General features: G+C 42.5%; 1 protein-coding gene across 1 annotated transcript in view; it reads left to right on the plus strand.

The window, feature by feature from the left end:
• Nucleotides 1-19,090, plus strand: part of gdpd5b (glycerophosphodiester phosphodiesterase domain containing 5b) — a gene marked incomplete at both ends in the record, with an annotated part of 66,182 nt that overhangs the window by 24,467 nt on the left and 22,625 nt on the right. The window contains 4 exons of the mRNA XM_080845393.1: nt 3,961-4,054; nt 4,388-4,447; nt 6,286-6,384; nt 15,486-15,579. Coding sequence (XP_080701519.1) covers nt 3,961-4,054; nt 4,388-4,447; nt 6,286-6,384; nt 15,486-15,579 — 347 coding nt within the window. The remainder of the gene's footprint in view (nt 1-3,960; nt 4,055-4,387; nt 4,448-6,285; nt 6,385-15,485; nt 15,580-19,090) is intronic.

The raw sequence follows: 19,090 nt of genomic DNA on the forward strand, positions 1-19,090 counted from the left end.
AAGACTGACACGCCCATTATTTTTAGGAGTTTCTCCTAAATTCGCCACTTATGAGCTACTTTTAGCCCTAAGATTCTTTGTGAATACGGCCCCAAGAGGACATGCCTTTCTGTGGAGAGCTACCAATTCGAACTACTGCCCAGGAAGTGCTATTTATGTTGATAATAGATTGCAGCCACAGATTTAAATAATTTTTCCAATTATTTGAATCATTATATTGAACATTATTTGAACCTATTTGTTTACATGTCTGAAGCATCACCTATTTTAATTAGGCCTAGCTGAGTGGTCTTGTTTGCATGTTTTGTCACTTGATTTGAGTGCATGCTACCTTTTGGGTATATTCTGGTGTTATTTCCTTGCTTGTTTGCTGTGCACAAATAGGCCTAGGCCTACGGCAACTAAGTTCTGTGTTTGATTTCATGTTGTTTTTTGGTGCACAATACAATGTTGATGCGATATCTAGAGTTCGATTTTCTTTTATTAATTTCTAGGCTTCCACCTGTAGCAGGTGCTGATGTTCGCTTATAAATTAGAATGAATGGATTATAGATTAAATTAGCCTAATGGAATATAGATTAACTAAAATAAGCGGCATGTCTGTTTGGCCCTGACCTGTTACAAATACGAAAAGTCGAAAAGGTAGTGTCAAGCCCTGGGGAGGGAGGGAGGGAGGGAGGGAGAGAGAGGGAGAGAGGGAGAGAGAGAGAGAGAGAGATTTTATAAAAAAAAACTATATTGATACCATAATCAAGAACCTCTCATACACAGTTCCTCATGAAACCACAAAAATACCATAAATAAGCATAAACTACTCCCTCAAAGGAGCAAAAAAGAAAATGTGTCATGAAACCCCAAACAATGAGCTCCATGACAGCACCATACTTCATCAAAAAACTCAACTGCAACTATCAACCCACAAAAAAAAGAAAAACAAACACAAATTCCGACTTCAATAAGTACCTTTTGGTAAAACAGAAACAAATCATGAAAACAGTATACTTTATCGTTTCCCTCTACGGACAGAAAAAAAAAAAAACCCTGTCGCCCACCTCGGGACTCACGACCTATGAGAGTGCACTCAACTGCGCCTTGCGCTGCCTGCGTAGCACGTCGACTTTTTTTTAAGTCGAATTACTTCAACCTCATCAAAGGCTCCAGCTTTAATTAAGCATTTAGAATCTTTTATAAACTGCACCTTATCCTGGAAATAATCTTCCACCAGTATCCCCCTCTTCCCATATGAGTCCTGTAGCAATTTCCTAATTTCTTCCGCTTTGTAGACAACGGACCTGCTATCCGTCTGTGAACAAGCAGACCAGTTAGAATCAGACGAATGACCTGACAGGCTGGAATCAGATGAGTACTCCTCGTCAGATAGAGACCAAGTTGTGTTCACTTTCTTCCTGTTCGGCAATTTTCTCCTTAAAGCTGTAGGTAGTTTGAACATTGTCTCCGTTGCCATCTCTGACCCCACACCCGACATAAATCTTTTAGTCTTTTCTTCCGGAGGACCAGAAGAGTCTGTGACTGACTCAAGGGAAATGAGCTCAGCCACCTCACAACCTGCCACAGCAGCCTCTTTCACCGCCAGGTCAAACACCACCGGTTCAGTATCACCAGTCTCAGTCACAACAGACCCACCCGCGGCCGGCTCACCAACCGGAGGCGCTGGACAGTCCGACACGACAGGGCCAGGGACGTCTGTAACAAGGGAATCAGGTGCAGGTGGAACCGATGTGGGGGAGTCAGCAGGGGTGTCCGTAGATCCAGCTGCAGTCGACTCGGCATCCTGATCCCGATCTTCCTCTCTTTTTCCCGGGCAAGCTCTCGCTAGATGCCCTATTTTCCCACACCTAAAACATTTCATCATGGAATCTGATGTCGCAAACACAGTATAATCAAACCCATCCACTTTAAACTTTAAAGAAAGGTCGAGGTCCTCCTGGCCATTGTTAAAAACAATATAAACCTGTCTTCTAAAAGACACCATGTGTTTGACAAGGGGTGACTTACACCCTAAGGGCATTTTTCTTATAGGGGATACCAATTTACCATAACGCGATAACTCACGTTCAATAAGCTCATCCTTGATAAACGGTGGAATGTTTGACAGAGTAATTTTTCTCGAAGGACTACTAACGCGTAACTACGCCCCCAATCACAACTCCATTTTGGATCACCTCATGGGTTTTTCCGACTGAACTCAAAAATAAAACAATTGCTTTGTTCATTCTTGATGCAGATACTACATGTTCATGGCCAATTAAACTTCCCACAGATAGAGAGCACTGCTCAACACTAACCCACGACTCCACTTTAATGCCATGTTGGCGGGTTAAACATTCAAAATCCATTCTTCCCCGAGATGCCGTGTACCCGGCAAAACCGGTACGCACCTCCGGGAAAACCAGCGAACGACACAAAATCAATAGACAACCTAAAGGTCAACACACCAATACATAAATACAAGAAGACACAATACAAACAGTCAAACAAAGTTAGAAAAGTGAGAACGCCACAGACGGCAAACCTGTCGCATTCACACTCAACGCGCTCCACTCACTCACGCAGCTCCAACAAACACGTCCGCTCAGGTCGAGAGAGAGAGAGAGAGAGAGAGAGAGAAGCAGCAGCGGTGATTAGAGGCCTTGTCCTTGGCTGGTGCGGCGGTGGTGTGTCTGCCCTCCCCCTGGTGATCTCCCTGAGGCCGGTGCCAGCGGCAGGAAAGATAAGACTTCAGGAATGTAATTAGCTCTGAACCTCTCTGATGTGACTCCCCCCCCCACTGGCCTTCAGCTAGTCTCAGGAGACACACAACACACACACACACACACACACACACACAGAGAGCTTTAAATCCAGACTACCCCTGGGATATACCTTTTTCTTTTTCTTCTCCTCTTGGTCAAACATGACTGCTAGCGGATGGTCACATCAAACAGGGGAGTCCACCAAACATAATGCAATATGTCTTTTTATGTGGATATACATACAAAACTGATAGTGGATACGGTGGGAGAGAGCATTTAAGTATTGTAGAACAGCTTAGTGGGTATGCAGTGTGCTCATAAGGTTACTATTACCAGGGTAAGTAGAGCAATGGATCAGAAAATGTCGATGGTGGCATTATTTCCATTGCATCTGTGCATGAGCGTATGGTGGGGGTGGGTAGGTGGAGATCAGGAGGAGAGACTGCACAGCATTCCACTGCGGAGATAGGAGGTGAAGAGAGACGGAAGGAGTGGGTGGAGTTCGGATTCGTAGAGTGCAAATATATGTTTAATGGAAAGGCTATGGTGATGAGGATCAATGTTTCCACAGCCATCGGCATTTGTGAGCAGGGGTCACGTTATACAAGAGAGAGAAAATTTGATAAACAGATAAAGAGATACATTTAGGAAAACAATTTACAGTAGGTAATATGGCCACTTCAACAGTATCAGTATAAAGCATAATATAATCTACAGGGAGAGGGAGAGGCTGCCCAGCATATATGTATAACTTCTAGAGCTGAGTTTTGGGTTTTCCTCCCCCATCCAGAGCTGAGTTTTGGGTTTTCCTCCCCCATCCAGAGGACTCCCACCTGCTAGCATGTGTGTGTGTGATTTGTAACCTGTAAGGCTGCTAGCTGCTAGCCTGTGTGCGTGATGCATAACCTGTAAGGCTGCTAGCTGCTAGCCTATGTGTGTGTGTTATACGTAACCTGTAAGGCTGCTAGCTGCTAGCCTGTGTGTGTGTGATGTGTAACCTGTAAGACTGCTAGCTGTTAGCCTGTGTGTGTGTGATGCGTAACCTGAAGGCTGCTAGCTGCAAGCCTGTGTGTGTGTGACGTGTAACCTGTGAGGCTGCTAGCTGCAAGCATGTGTGTGTGTAACCTGGTAGGCTGCTAGCTGCTAGCCTGTGTGTGTGATGTGTAACCTGTAAGGCTGCTTGTGTAACTCCTCTCTGCTCCAACAGGTTTTTATATAACCGTTCAGGAGAGTGGAGCGATGGGACGGTTCCAATCCTGGCCACCACTGCAGCTGGCTTTACATACATAGCCTTTTTAATGGTGAGTTCCTGTGAAGCTAATGACTCCGTGGGCTAGGAGCTCATGCTCAGACTCTATTCTCAGGATCTGACAGCCATCCCCCAATGGCTGTTGGTTGGGACTCAATATTTATGATCTGTCTGTTTGAAAACCCATGAAGTTTCTGCTGGCAAATATAATAGATGTATTTGATTATTTGGGACGTAAATGATCAAAAGCTAGTTTAATGATCCAAATAGATCATTAATATGAAGTTGGCTCTGACTGTGCCCCCAATATGTGGACTAACCTTATCTCTCCGTTGGCTCTTTCTATCTCCCTCTCCCTGTCCTTGGCTTGTTCCTTCTCTCTCAGATCTTAGCTCTGTGCCATGTGGCTGTGGGACAACAGCTCAACCTGCACTGGCTCCACAAGGTACACGTCACTCTTCCCACAGGGCTGCACCTGCACCCAATGACCTCTGTCTGCCAGGCACAGTGCAGCCAAATGAACCCTGACACCTCAGCACACCCCAGGGGATGTGGAGCGGGCCTTAGAGCTACCTCCCCAGGCTCCTGAGGCTATTTACAGAGTGGAGAGACAGAGAGGGGTGGGGTGGAGAGATGGATGGGTAGAGATGTGGGCATGAGGCAGAGGTGAAGGAAGGTCACATGAGTGAAAACAGGACAGTGGAAGAGGAAAAGCCAGTGTTCACTACCTTTCACTAGTGTTCTGTCTTGTAGATTGGGGAACTGTGTGTTCACTGGTGTTCTCCCTGGTAGACTGGGGAACTGTGTGTTCACTGGTGTTCTCTCTGGTAGACTGGGGAACTGACATAGGCGGAGTTTGCAGGGGTGCAGGGGGGGCACTGCCGAGTCCTTACATTGGTACAAAAATGTGTGGAATAATTACGTCTGGCATGGTTTAATATCTCCGCTTTTAAATTGTCTGACTTAGGGAGTAAAATGCCAGACAGTTGTTTCTCGAATGGCTGTTCAAATCGGCGAGGAGACAAGCCCTGATTTGTGTTTATCGGATTTAAAACTCACCTACGTTGCTGCCAGCTTAACGTAGACGTCATCTGGGTCAACTTTTTCTCAGACACGCAGTAAAGTAGCCTTACTTTTGGAGCTGACAATAAAAGCAGTCACCCTGTTTTTCTCGCCTCATTTATCAGAATAACTTCCTCAAAAGGGAATAAATCAAGAAATAAAGTCGAGAAACAAAGCATCAACATGATTTAAAAAATTGGTTTACCCGGCTTCTGCTCTGATATTGCGACAAGTAGGCTACCTAAGCAAGTAGGCTAGGCTACGGTATGTTGTCATCCAACTGGTAATACTACAATGCCAGTAGAAAATATATGGGAAGATCATTTCATTTTAAAGGCAAACGGTTTGTCTGTCACTATGACAGGGGCATTGCACCACGTTTCCAGCGCAACTCCTATAGTTCACGTCCTGCTTTTGAACCAGCGATCTCTCAGCAGTCATGAGTGCAATGTGTATGTCGTCTTCAAATTATTTACGTTTTATTGCATTGCAAATGACAAGACAAGTGGCGTTTCTAGCCCTATTATTAGATCGTCAAATTCACACGTAACAACCTATTTAGTGAACTTAATTTGTAAAATGTTTAGAGTACGAAATAAAATAGTCTCAAGTAGCACAGCCTGTTTGAGACTGTGATGGCAAGCGCCCTGCTCTGTTTGGTCGTGAGTAAGTGAGTCTCGCGAGCCTGCAGACAGACGGTGATAGCTTCCGTAATCAGCTGCTGGATATAACAGTAGCTCCGCCAGCTATAACTAGCTAGTGATCTCTAGCTTACAACGTTTACCTACTCACTTGAACTGCAAATCCCTACCATGCAGTATAATTGGCACCTATCTCAGCAGATATCTTTTAAATGTTTATTTTTGTGCCATATTTTAAATCTAAATTAGTTAATTTCTCTTCCTAAAACCCACTAGAGGACACTATTTAAATGGATATTTTCCGAAAAAATCTTATGGGGGAGCATGCCCCCAGACCCCCCTAGTTGTGCTGAGTCACAGGAAAAATTATAGGTTTTATCTAGGTAGAGATAACTTTTGTATGTCAGAGACCCCCTTAGAGACAAAAAGATCATTCGAACCCTGGCTGTTACAATGAGTTTTTATTATTTTGCCCCCCCTGGCTCGAATGTCAAACTCCGCCTATGGGAACTGTGTGTTCACTGGTGTTCTCTCTGGTAGACTGGGGGAGATATGTGTTCACTGGTGTTCTCTCTGGTAGATTGGTGTGATTGCCGCCCTGCTGACCACCATCATTGGTGTCATTGCAGTCAACCAGATGTGGGGGGAGGAGTGGGACATCATCAACATCTCACTACAGGTCAGTTTACCACAACCGCCTCTTCTCCAGCACGCACTCCAGTCACACTCTGGCACACTAATGAATGAGTGAGTGAGTTGGCAAAAAATGCATTCATCCAATGAATTACTGATAAAAAATACCAGGTATGAATAATGAAATGCAGAAAAATAATTCAAACTGGACACAAAGGACACAGAGGGCTTGCGCCTGTCAAACCTTTCAACACCTAATCAATCAATAATCAAATCAATCAATAATCTGCCAACCCTGAGCCTCAGCCACACTGATAGTCTTCCATGTGAAGTCACAGTCACACCTTAACTGCTCAAAGACTGTTCACACGTACTTTGTACACCAGTATCCTCCCATGTTCTTCCTGTCATAACTAACCAATTTGACCCGATGGTGATCAGGATTAGCATCATCATCAGCTCTGTATTGGCTCTGAGAGTGTGACCATACTGTGCGTAACTCTCTGTATTGGCTCTGAGAGTGAGGACATACGTGTCTCTCTGTATTGGCTCTGAGGGTGATGTCATACGTACCTCTCTGTATTGGCTCTGAGGGTGATGTCATACGTACCTCTCTGAGAGTGATGACATTAGTACCTCACTGATGCCTCGTTTCCACCGGGGCCGGTCCGGAGCCGGAGCCGGAGCCGGCTCCTTTCAGCACTGGCCTGCGTTTCCACCGCCGGAGCCGGTTCCAGCACCAAAACTAAACGTCATGGAATGTTATGACATGCTCCTATGGTTACAGTTGTGTGTCATTCACGAGCAACATTATCCCGGGAAAAAAAGATGGCAAACAGAAATGTTCTCCTTTCCCTGATCTTTAACGTCATCTTAAAGTTGATTGAAATTCAGTTCAAAAGCTGGCAACATGTAATGAACATGAACGGCGTGAGCCATAGGCGGAGATTGGCCTACAGACGAAGGGTGCGTAAACTACGTAATTGTTCAGCTGACGTTACAACGTAGCGTCCAGCTGTTTGTATATGTTTAGCCTACTAGCATATAGCAGTCACCACCAGTTAAATGATCAGAGAAATCTATATGAATATAACATTATTAGAGGCAATTGATTTTGTTTAAAAGCCTTGCCTAACCATGGTATTAATGAGGTCATCACGTTTTCAATAGTAGGCAAAAAGGAACGATGAAACAAATGTAAAAATGTTATGCTTTATCTTTCGTTGTTTTAGATGTTATGGCACGTCAGGAGAAGCTCGCCGGTTATTTGGAGACACCCACGAACGAGCCATTGGTGGGATACCATTGTGCCTACATTCAGCCGTGCTCAATTTATACAGAACTTCAGGGTTTCTCCTGGAGCCTTTGAATATATATGTCGCAGCCTTAAAAACACACTGGAAAGAAGGGACACAAATTATCGCCTTTGTACACCTGTGCGAAAGCAAGTTGCCATGGCACTTTGGAGGCTGGCTACCAATTCTGAGTACAGGACCGTGAGTCACCTTTTTGGCGTAGGAAGAAGCACAGTCCTGAGATCAGTGAGGGAATTTTGTGACACTGTCATTGCTGTGCTTCTTCCACAACACATACCTGTCCCGGATGGCAGGATGCTCGAAGAAAAGGCCAACTTTTTTAGAGACAGATGGGGTGTCCCGCAATGTGTGGGGGCCATTGATGGTAGCCACATTCCTATAGTTGCACCAGAGGAGTACCCAGGTGACTATTTTAATAGAAAGGGATGGCACTCAATTATTCTTCAGGGCGTTGTGGACGGTTAAAGGTCTCTTTTGGGATGTGTGCGTAGGGTATCCAGGAAGTGTTCATGACGCCCGAGTACTAATACAGTCTGAGTTGTGGGAGAGATTGGGTGATGGACAGATCCTAGGCACCAACAAGGCTACCATCTCAGGGCTTGATGTGGGACACTTTTTGATAGGAGACCCTGCCTATCCACTACAAAATTGGCTAATGAAACCATTTTCTGACACTGGCAGACTAACTCCAGAGCAGCACAAATTTAATTACAGCTTAAGTAGGGCACGGTCAGTAGTGGAGACTGCCTTTGGTCGACTTAAAGGAAGATGGCAGTGTCTTATGAAAAGGAACGACTGCAAAGTAGGAATGGTTAAAAAAATGGTTCTGACATGCTGTGTGTTGCACAACATCTGCGAAGAGTATGGAGACCGCTTTTGTGACGAGACAGACATACATGTTAACATGCAACCTCCTGTAAGAGCTCTACCTGACCAGGGCCAACAGGAAGGAGCTGATGTCCGAGCTGCATTAATGCATTATTTTAACCAAGAAAATGACTGAATTCACTGAATACAATTGTCCAAGTTTAATGTTCAACACATGTTAATAAATATATATTATAAACAGTAAATAAATAGGAATAAATATATATTTATATATATATATATATATATATATACATTATAAACAATTCATACATATTAATATATATATATTAAAAATAGTTCATAAATATTTGTGTATGTATAAGAATTACGTGTGTGTGTGTGTGTGTGTGTGTGTGTGTGTGTGATAATTTTATTGTTCTTTTTCAATGGCTGACACTATTCTGCCGAGGAGGCCCAATAAATTATTGTTTGTGCCCTCCATCCTTGTCAGAAAAGAGTCCGTTAGCCTCTGGCTGTGCTCCAGGAACCTCTCATCTGCCCTCTCCATATATTGAATGAGGTCATGCTGTTGGGACTTCCTTTTTCCTACAAAAACACAGAATAATAGCTTTTAACTTTTGAAATGACATTTCGACCATCCTTTTTCACAAACTTCTGATCAATCACAATTGGTGTATTTCTTTCTTTACAACTATTCACTGCTCCTCACACATACGATACACACTCCTAAGATTATAAGGGATATATGCCATAGCATAATCTGGTGTAAATGCACATAAATGGTTCCTTACCCCTTATTCCAGCGTTTGCCTGACTAGTACTTGATGAGGGTGGTGGGGGTTCTGTGTCAGGTCCGGAGGAGCGTGGTGCCACCGAGTCGTCTCCGTTTTCAAAACTTCCCGTGCCTCCGTCTTCAACGTCTTCTACTGTACACACAACACAACAACATAACGGTCTCAGTAAATGATCCAATTACGGGTTGTCTTTATCACGTGCATCAAACGAGCGGCAATGCAGTTCATGACAGGAGTTGACTAGCTACAACACTATACATTCTTGCCATAACAGCTGTAGCACTAGCTCACGACAGCGAGCAGCTAGGGTTAGTGCTAGAGTTACTGTAACTGTATAACACACATTGATGGATGAAGGCTTACCTTGTTCATGAACGGAGGTGTCGCACATACTCTCCAGTAATTGGGTGGCCGTTGCTGAATTTAACGCCCCATTCATATCATTGGCTGGTCGCCAGCCCAAAATATTGTCAAGGAGCTGTATGTTCAACCCCGTCTTTACTCGACCAGCTCCACTTCTTGAGGTTTCTGCTTTGTAGTCTCTGTACTCTTTCTTTATTTTTTTTAATTTATTTGTAATTTGATCAGTTGTTCGAATGAACCCACCTATCGCCAACTCGCTCCGTATCTCCTCGTAAATTTAATTTTTTCTTACCGCCCCATCTAATTTGTCCTGAATCTCTGATGATGTCCATATTCCAATGAGCATGTCAGTTTCTTCGGTGGTCCACTGTTTATTATTCGTTTTTTCTGACATGTTTCCGACTGATATTGCTGATATTACTAGCTTCTAACTAGCTTCTAACGTCTAACGTTTTTAAGATTGACGACTTCTGACGGCTAAGCTGAAAATCTCAATTGTTCCTATGGTTACAATGGTGAGTTATTCACGAGAAACATTATCTCGTGAAAAGACATGGCAAACAGAAATATAGTAATAGTAATAATAATTGATTTTATTTATATACTACACTATAAAATACAAATAAGTCTCAAGGTGCTTTACAAGGTCAAACAATCACAGTAAATACAAAAAAAGTGATACAAATGCTTAAGTCGTACCAAACTTATTATTAAGTTAAGTATCTGAACAGGAGCTATGTCAGGAAACTACTGGAAATACAAACATGTTGTCTGAAAATGCTTGCGTTAATTAGCAGTCTCTCCTGAAGCCTTTCAATATGTATATCGCCGCCTTAAAAACAGACAAGGTAGTATTTGGGTGGTATCAAATTTCACATTTGTGACCCGGCACGCGAAAAGGGGGAACAAGTCGGTCGAGACAATTTTGAGTAAAACACAATTGAAGTTTTTTTTTTCAAAATTAGTGATTTTCGTTTTTTTGCAGAATGTGCAAGTTGAAGTCATGAAGAAGCCACTCCATGTTTCAGATAACAGTATTGGTTACCTTAAAAGTATACATTTTGTCGTTGAAGTTGGTACAGTTTGGTTAAATTCAGCGTCGCTCTCGTCGCGCTTTGGGGGTGTTACCTAATTTCCATATGAACTGTTGAATCGTGTTTGTTATTTTTGTCATTTTACTCCCCTGCAATCTCTACGTTCATAGACAGACAGCAGGAAAGGTTAACAAACGGAATGAAATAGCTACACATTACACACGCTATGCTTTAATAAAACTCACGTTTTATGAGACACAAACAGAGGCTCACCATTGAAGATCTTTTTGCACACAGACGTTCGTTCTGAAAACTATCTACATCCACCCAGCAAGGTTTATCCATGTTGTTGTGGAGAGTTGCATCATCAGAGTTGCATCATATTTCATTAAAACTTACATTGGACATATCCACCAGCCTAATTACAATCTGCATTGTCTACTTAGCAGAAATATCTCCATACAGTAGATTTCCCTTCGTTTAGTATCACTTTAAACTTTCCAGAGGACTGCCCCCGCTCGTCAAGTGAAACGTGTCCAGAAACAAGGCTCCTTTGTCTGGATAGCCATAGCTAGCATAACTACCATTCAAATCCAATGGTAATGCTACCTAGCTAGGTTTGCTAACTGTCGGTATCCATCGTTAACTCATTAATCGTTAACCATCATGTCACTGGCTTTAATTTGAGAATGGCATGCTAGTAGTACATTTAGTAGTACATTTAATATCAGTACACTTGATTCATTACTGCTGATGTGTTACTTATATGTTACTTATTAGCAGCTAGCTACCTAGCCACTATGTGTTCCAACGTGTTTTCAGTTAGTGTTAGCGGCAAGCTAGCTGGTTGAGTTGCGCTTCAGTTAAGACGCTGCGTAGGCTAACGTACTTCATTATCACATTTGATTATTTATTCCAAACAAAAACAACATATTTCAGAAGTGACAGGTGTGTAGACAATGTATGAAGTCTTGTTTGACTCTCAGCAGGAACATTTCTTACAGTATTTTCCAATTTGTTTTGTACAGTCGCAAAATGGCAACAAAGTTGACGACAACCTATTATCCCGCATTGATTTAAAATGCCGTTGGAAATAAAGCTCAACAAGAAAAAGAATTTACACCGAATGTCGCAAAATCAAAATTCTACTATTTGTATCAGGCTGGTTTGTACACGCAGTATTACAACACTATCTTATACACTTCAATACGCTGTATATGTGCCATTTTTGCTACAAAGCTAATTTAAATACCCTTTTTGGGCAGGGACTTAAGTTTTCCGAAATCCGGGATCCTGGATGACACCGAAATCAATATTAAGTAACGTGTACCAGCGCTTGCGGGATAATAGGTCGGGCTACGATAAAATTATTGAGTCTTCAGTGACACCTAGGGGGAAGGGCTACAGATACCAGATGTCAGTGTGACATCTGTGAGGAGGGCTAATCCCAATGAGATGCAAATGAGAACAACTGTCTTCCCTTTGTCCCAGGTGAGGTGATTCAGACAATCTTAGAGGTGCCTTTTCTCAACAAAAGCTTTTCAGAGGTGTATACATTCAAATGATCACAACTTATACAAATATTACCAGATTTACATGAGTGAGACATCATTGGATAGCTTTACACTTACACTTTCAGAATCTGTGAATAACTCAAAATGTCTCAAAACGACTTGTGGCTGGTTTAGCCATGCCTGGTCACATTTAATATGTATGTCTGTCTTGTCAAGGAGCTGTATGTTTAACCCCATCTTTATGCGTCCAGCTCCACTTCTTGATATATCGCCTTTGTATTCCTGTGAGAAAGCGAGTTGCCATCTCACTTTGGAGGCTGGCTACCAACAACGAATACAGAACCGTGAGTCATCATTTTGGTGACAGCATTAGCACAGTCCTGAGATCAGTGGGGGATTTCTCTGATGCTGTCGTTGCTGTGCTTCTTCCGCAACACATTCCAGTCCCGGATGGCAGAATGAAAAGGCCAACTTTTTTTAGAGACAGATGGGGTGTCCACACAGGAGGAGGGGACAGGGGAGAGGACAGTGGGTAGGGGACAGGGGAGAGGACAGGGGGTAGGGGACAGGGGAGAGGACAGAGGGTAGAGGACAGGGGGTAGGGGACAGGGGAGAGGACAGGGGGTAGGGGACAGGGGAGAGGACAGGGGGTAGGGGAGAGGACAGAGGGTAGGGGACAGGGGAGAGGAGAGGGGGTAGGGGACAGGGGAGAGGAGAGGGGGTAGGGGACAGGGGGTAGAGGACAGGGGGTAGAGGACAGGGGAGAGGAGAGGCCGGCGACCAGCCAATGACATGAATGGGGCGTTAAATTCATGTCATTCAGAAGTGGAGACTGCCTTTGGACGGCTTAAAGGAAGATGGCGGTGTCCACACTGCAAAAAATGCCCCTCTAGATTTAAGACAAATAATTACATATTTAAGCAGGATTTTGCTTAAAACAAGCAATTTTGGCTGCCAGTGCGTTAAGCAAATTTGGCTTGTTAAGATTTCTTAAAATAAGTAATATTTGCTTGAAATAGGTAAAAATAACCTTACCAAGAAGGCACTTGGTAAGAACAATTTAGCTAGAAACAAGACCAACTAGATTTTTCATCTCAATATAAGAGTAATAACACTAGGTTAGAAAAGCATTGTTTGCAGTGCACACAGGAGGAGAGGAGAGGAGAGGTAGGGGACAGGGGAGAGGAGAGGATGTGTGTAGAGTCTGCAGGAAGTGTTCATGTCGCCCGAGTAGAGGTCACCATCTCAGGGCCTGATGTTGGACACTTTCTGATTGACCTTCCCACTGCAAAATAGTGTTGAGAACATCAGTTAACACAACTTGTACATGTCTTCAATCAATAATTTACAAAGAAAACGTGTTAATTTAATTAAATATCAAATATTTGATTTGTGGAGAACAGTTGCAAGATGGATATTTATTAACCTGTATTAAGTGCACCAACAGAACATTGTTTGGTCATTGTTTGGTCTCCAGCTTGCTAGGTTCTCTTTACATGCTTATTCAAGCATATATCAAACAGACAAATCAAACAGAAAATATATACATAAAGAATATATAAATTAAGAAAGAGAAGTAAAAACCGTATCACACCTGTATTAAGCACACCAACAGAACATGGTTTGCCATCAGCCTGCTAAGTTCACTTGACATGCTAGCCCCCACATATAGCAAAAAGAAAATCATATAAACAATATGTCAGCAGGTTATTTCTCATAACTAATATAGATATATAATACATATAATAGTAATAAGTGCTTTGCGGATATATAATCGCATGGATGCCTATTTTTAAAGGCAATATTTATTAGATGTATCTATCCCACTGAAACTCATCCACCTACCTCATTCGAGCATTAATCAAACAGGAAAGAGGAAGGGGGGAGAGAGGAACAATACAAGGGGAGGCGGGGGGGGGAGACCCCCAATACAAGTGATATCAAAATAAAAGATCAAAAAAGAAACTGAAATACAGGTAACTTGTGCAATTATTAAACTGCCCTTTCTAACCTGTTACACATGCATACAACTGATTTTGAGAGAATTCACATAATTCAAATAAGGGGTATATTTCAACTCTGTTACACCTGGATCTGAGTGGAGGGGAATACAACTGAGTTTTCGTTTTCAAGCGTCTTCTACAGTATACACAAAACAAAACCAGCACTACATTACGGTCTCAGCAGGTAATGATGCAACTACGGGTTTTTATTATATTTCCTCACGTAGATCAAAAACGAGCAGGCAATGTAGCTCTTGATGGGGAGTCGACTAGCAGAACAACTGTAGCACATAATAACTCACGACAGCTGGCAGCTGGTGCTAGCTAGCTGCTACACGAACTTGCATAGACAACAGCTAATGTTAAGTGTGGTATCACACAAAAACAAAAAGCCATATTGAAAGTTACTACTAGGCAGACAAACCAACACATTTTGATGGATTTAAGCTTTCTTTATTATGTTTAAAATGTGTTTGTTATTTGGTCGGTTGTCCTTTTGAACCAGCTATCTCCAACTCTCACCGTATTTCCTCATATAATTTAGCTTTTCTTACCTGCCTTTTCAAGTGTGTCTTGCATTCCTGTTGATGGCTAAATTGCTGTCGAGGTATTTATTTAATCCGTGGTCCACTGCTGGATCGATTTTCCATGTATGTTGTCACCGTTTTCACTCATCAGCTTGAGTAACGGCAAAAAAAAAATGGCGGCGGAAATTTCTGTTTCTGGTGGGTTAACTCCGCCCACCTCTGTGACGTAGTTGGTGCCCGATCTGGCCCTAGCTCCTCCAGGGAGCCGGGCCGGAGCCCGATTTTCAGCTCCGGCACCAGCCCGGCCCCGGTGGAAACACAAGAACTGGTGCCAGATTGGGCACCGGCCCGGCTCCGGCTCCGGGCCGGCCCCGGTGGAAACGAGATATGAGAGTGATAACATACGTACCTCTCTGAGAGTGTGACATAAGTACCTCTCTGTTTTGGCTCTGAGGATGATGACATACGTACCTCTCTGTATTGGCTCTGAGAGTGATGATGACATACGTACCTCTCTGTATTGGCTCTGTGAGTGTGACATACGTACCTCTCTGTATTGGCTCTGAGAGTGTGACATACGTACCTCTCTGTATTGGCTCTGAGAGTGTGACATACGTACCTCTCTGTATTGGCTCTGAGAGTGATGATGAAGAACAGCATCCTTATGATCATTTGAGTTTGGATTGAAGATGATGATGGTTAGGTTGCAGGTGGTGATGATGATGATGATGAACTCTATCTTGTGTGGTTGTGGTTGTGCTCCAGGCCACAGGTCCATTCCTGCATATAGGTGCACTGGCAGCAGTGACGGCTTTATCCTGGCTGGTGGCAGGACAGGTGGCACGGGCAGAGAAAACACGTAAGTACTCCCATCTTTTCTCTCTCTATCTATCCCTCTCTCTCTCTCTCTCTCTTTCTCTACTTCCTCTATCCTCACTTATATTCACTCTGGCACTGTCCTTCTCTCCCTTTCCTCTCTCTCTGTCTGTTCACCTCTTTTTCTGTCCTCCCATCCGTCCTCCCCTCTGTCACTATCTTTCATTCATCCCCTCTTTATTTCTGTCAGTCCTCACTGTCGCTCTTTCTCATGGCAGAGTCAAAGGTCAAACTTTAACAAATAGCGGTGGAAAAACCCACAGGGCTGCTCTTAATAATGGATGCTATGTACACAGTGTCTTTAATAATGAATAGCCAGTAACAGTACAAAGGCCTGTTTCTCACAAACAGTGAATTCCTTCACACTTGCATCATGCCCGGGGCACAGTGTGTGTCCAGCACTGTTCTTTCACTAGCATGGCCTTCAGCGCTGGCCTGCCCTAACCCTAATCTACTATAGCCTCAGCCTGCTGGACATTCAACACTTATCTATCCATTAAAAACCTGACAAAGGTCTTAATTATACATTATTATATTATTATACATTATAAGTGTGCTTGCCCAAAGGGAAGCACAGTATTGTTCTTCAAGTTTTCTTTATTCCGCCCGTTTTTCTTGCATCGAATCAGGCCTTGCCCGTTCGAGGTACAGACGCCGTTCAAACACCGAAACGTCCGGCCCGATCCGGTGCAACCTGCTATATCTTTTCGTGGCGGTACTCCTTGCCACTCATTTTTATTCCTCTTTTTCATCACCTTTTTTCCCCATAGACTTGCATGGCAGAACTCTGTGGATTATGACATCATAATGGGGTCATTAAAACTAGCTTGCACCTGTGCTTCACTGACACCTGCGCCAAGGTTCCAAGGCTCCTCTTGTCTCTGTCCCTCTCCATTCAACTGTATAACTAGGAATATTAAGGGCTCTACAGTGGGCTCTACAGTGTGAGTATTTCACTCGCATATGCGCCTAAAAATAGGTACGTGCGAACTTGAAAAATTATTTACGAGCACAGTGTGCGAGTGACAGACAGTTGTCAATACAGCGCCAAAAAGTGAAGCATTCCATTGATTTCACATGGAAACAAGTGACAGGGTCGCGACTGATGTGAACATATAATGATGACACGCTGAACTTCCTTCAAATGAGAGCGACGATCGCAAACAATGGGCCAGAGCCATATAAAAAGACAGTTACTACACTCTATGAATGGTTTTCGACGGGACCAACAGCAGCATCATCTCGATTTACTGACATTTTCGGTATATAAACACATAATATCAATTGGTAACTGGTGTGTTGTATCCTGTTTATGTCTGATAACGTAAAACATAAATGTTTAAAAAGTAACTTATTACACTAGGCAGCAATATTGTGAAGTAGAGCTAGAAATGGCTTTGCTAGCTCCCATACTGTAGCTCACACCAGCAACTGCTCAATTTAAGACAAGAAAGGAGTTTGGTAAATTAGCTAGTAACTGTCAATGATAACTAGTTATTAGAATATATTAGCCAACGTTAAGTTGACTTCAAAGGGGCAGTCGAGGGTTTAGGTTGTGTCAGCTAGCTTGGATAGCTAGCTAATCATTTTCGATTGAAGCTTCACAAGAAAGGAGTTTGGTAAATTAGCTAGTAACTGTCAATGATAACTAGTTATTAGAATATATTAGCCAACGTTAAGTTGACTTCAAAGGGGCAGTCGAGGGTTTAGGTTGTGTCAGCTAGCTTGGATAGCTAGCTAATCATTTCCGATTGAAGCTTCACGTTAGCCTCGGTAAACGTTTAGCTAGCTAACGTTAGTTAACTATGAGGTAGCATATCCTAGCTAAGTTATACTAGCTATCGATAGCTAGCTAGTAAACTCATTGCAGTATGGACTATAGGACAGGCTACGCACAACATTAATCAAGCAAAAAATAAATGAATATGTGACTGGTTTGAATAGCCTTGTCTGTTTGGGCAATTCGTTAGCCTCGGTAAACGTTTAGCTAGCTAATGTTAGCTAACTGTGAGGTAGCATATCCTAGCTAAGTTATACAAGCTATCGATAGCTAGCTAGTAAACTCATTGCAGTATGGACTACAGGACAGGCTACGCACAACATTAATCAAGCAAAAAATAAATGAATATGTGACTGGTTTGAATAGCCTTGTCTATTTGGGCAATTGTTATTATCATTGACACCACTTTCAACTGTCAAAACTATCCATCTAGCTAAATCTGTTGGTTATGAGATTTCACAGCATTTCATATGGAGGATATGTGGTTGATTTAACTCTAAGGCCAGCTAGGCATAGTAGTTGTATTGTGCCATCACATCATTTGAATTTTCAAAATCTAGACGTGATATTCTCATATATTTTAATGACAATTCTGTTAATCAAGTATTGCCTTAAATTATTATTTACATTGATTTAATTGGAATTCAGCTGTAGGCATGAGATCTGTATCTTGGAGACTAATTGCATCCACAATTGCAAGCTAGACTACTATGCAGTAGACACAACACAGGAGGTCCCTGGGCCTGAGAAGGGAAGGGAAGGAGTTTAATGTGGCTATAATATGGAATTTTAAATGTGCCTAAAACTAGACTAAATTGTAATGAGTTTTTTGCATTAAGTCTAACAAGCTATATCTTACAGTAAACTTTAAGTAAAGCTGGCTATGTAACCGCATTCATTCCAATATTGTTGCAGAGATGTTTCCTTTTACCAAGATAACAATTTCAACAATTCACTTAGCTCAGTAAGTCAGTATAACGAAACTCTGGAACTATTATGACCATTACACCTGAAATGTTTGTGCTTAGTAAATATGCAAGTTTCATAATAAATCTGATTTCCACCATAGAGAGACAATAAATATATTTACATTTGAAGCACAGACAAGATTTATTGCATCCGCAACCAATACAAAATCAAAAGAAGCCCAAGTCTCCCTCAACAAATACCGCACAATTCAGGTGCACTCATTGATTAACACGACCTTTGGAGGAATAATTACACCCCATAAGAGGTAATGTCACTTGGAGCCTATTTTAAGACTTCTCCAAGCTAAATGTAACACACTAGACCCTTTCACAATAAACAAGCAAACAAACAAACAAAAACAGAACAACAAAGATACCCTCATATGTCTAAACGTCAGTGGAGCCAAAATATAATGGTTGAGCTTGGTTGCTTGCTAAAATATATTGGTTGAAAACAAAAAGGTGTATTCAATGTCACTGCAGACGGTTACACTGGAAGGCTGGCAGATTCATCCTACAACCTGCATTCAACGTTGTACTGAACACAGAAAACACAGTACTATACAGATTTTGTTCTCAGATATCAGTCTGTGAGGCCCCTCAACAACATATGCGCACTCGGCCACTGCAGTTGCTTGTGCTTGATGGCCGCAACAGAGCAAGCACACTCTCGCAGTTCGTTCACGAAACGCATTCTAGTTATAATTATTATTCAACCTCAACATGTGCACATTTTTACAGCAGTG

This window comes from Sprattus sprattus (genome assembly GCF_963457725.1).
Source record: "Sprattus sprattus genome assembly, chromosome: 9".
In the NCBI taxonomy this organism is placed as follows: domain Eukaryota; kingdom Metazoa; phylum Chordata; class Actinopteri; order Clupeiformes; family Clupeidae; genus Sprattus; species Sprattus sprattus.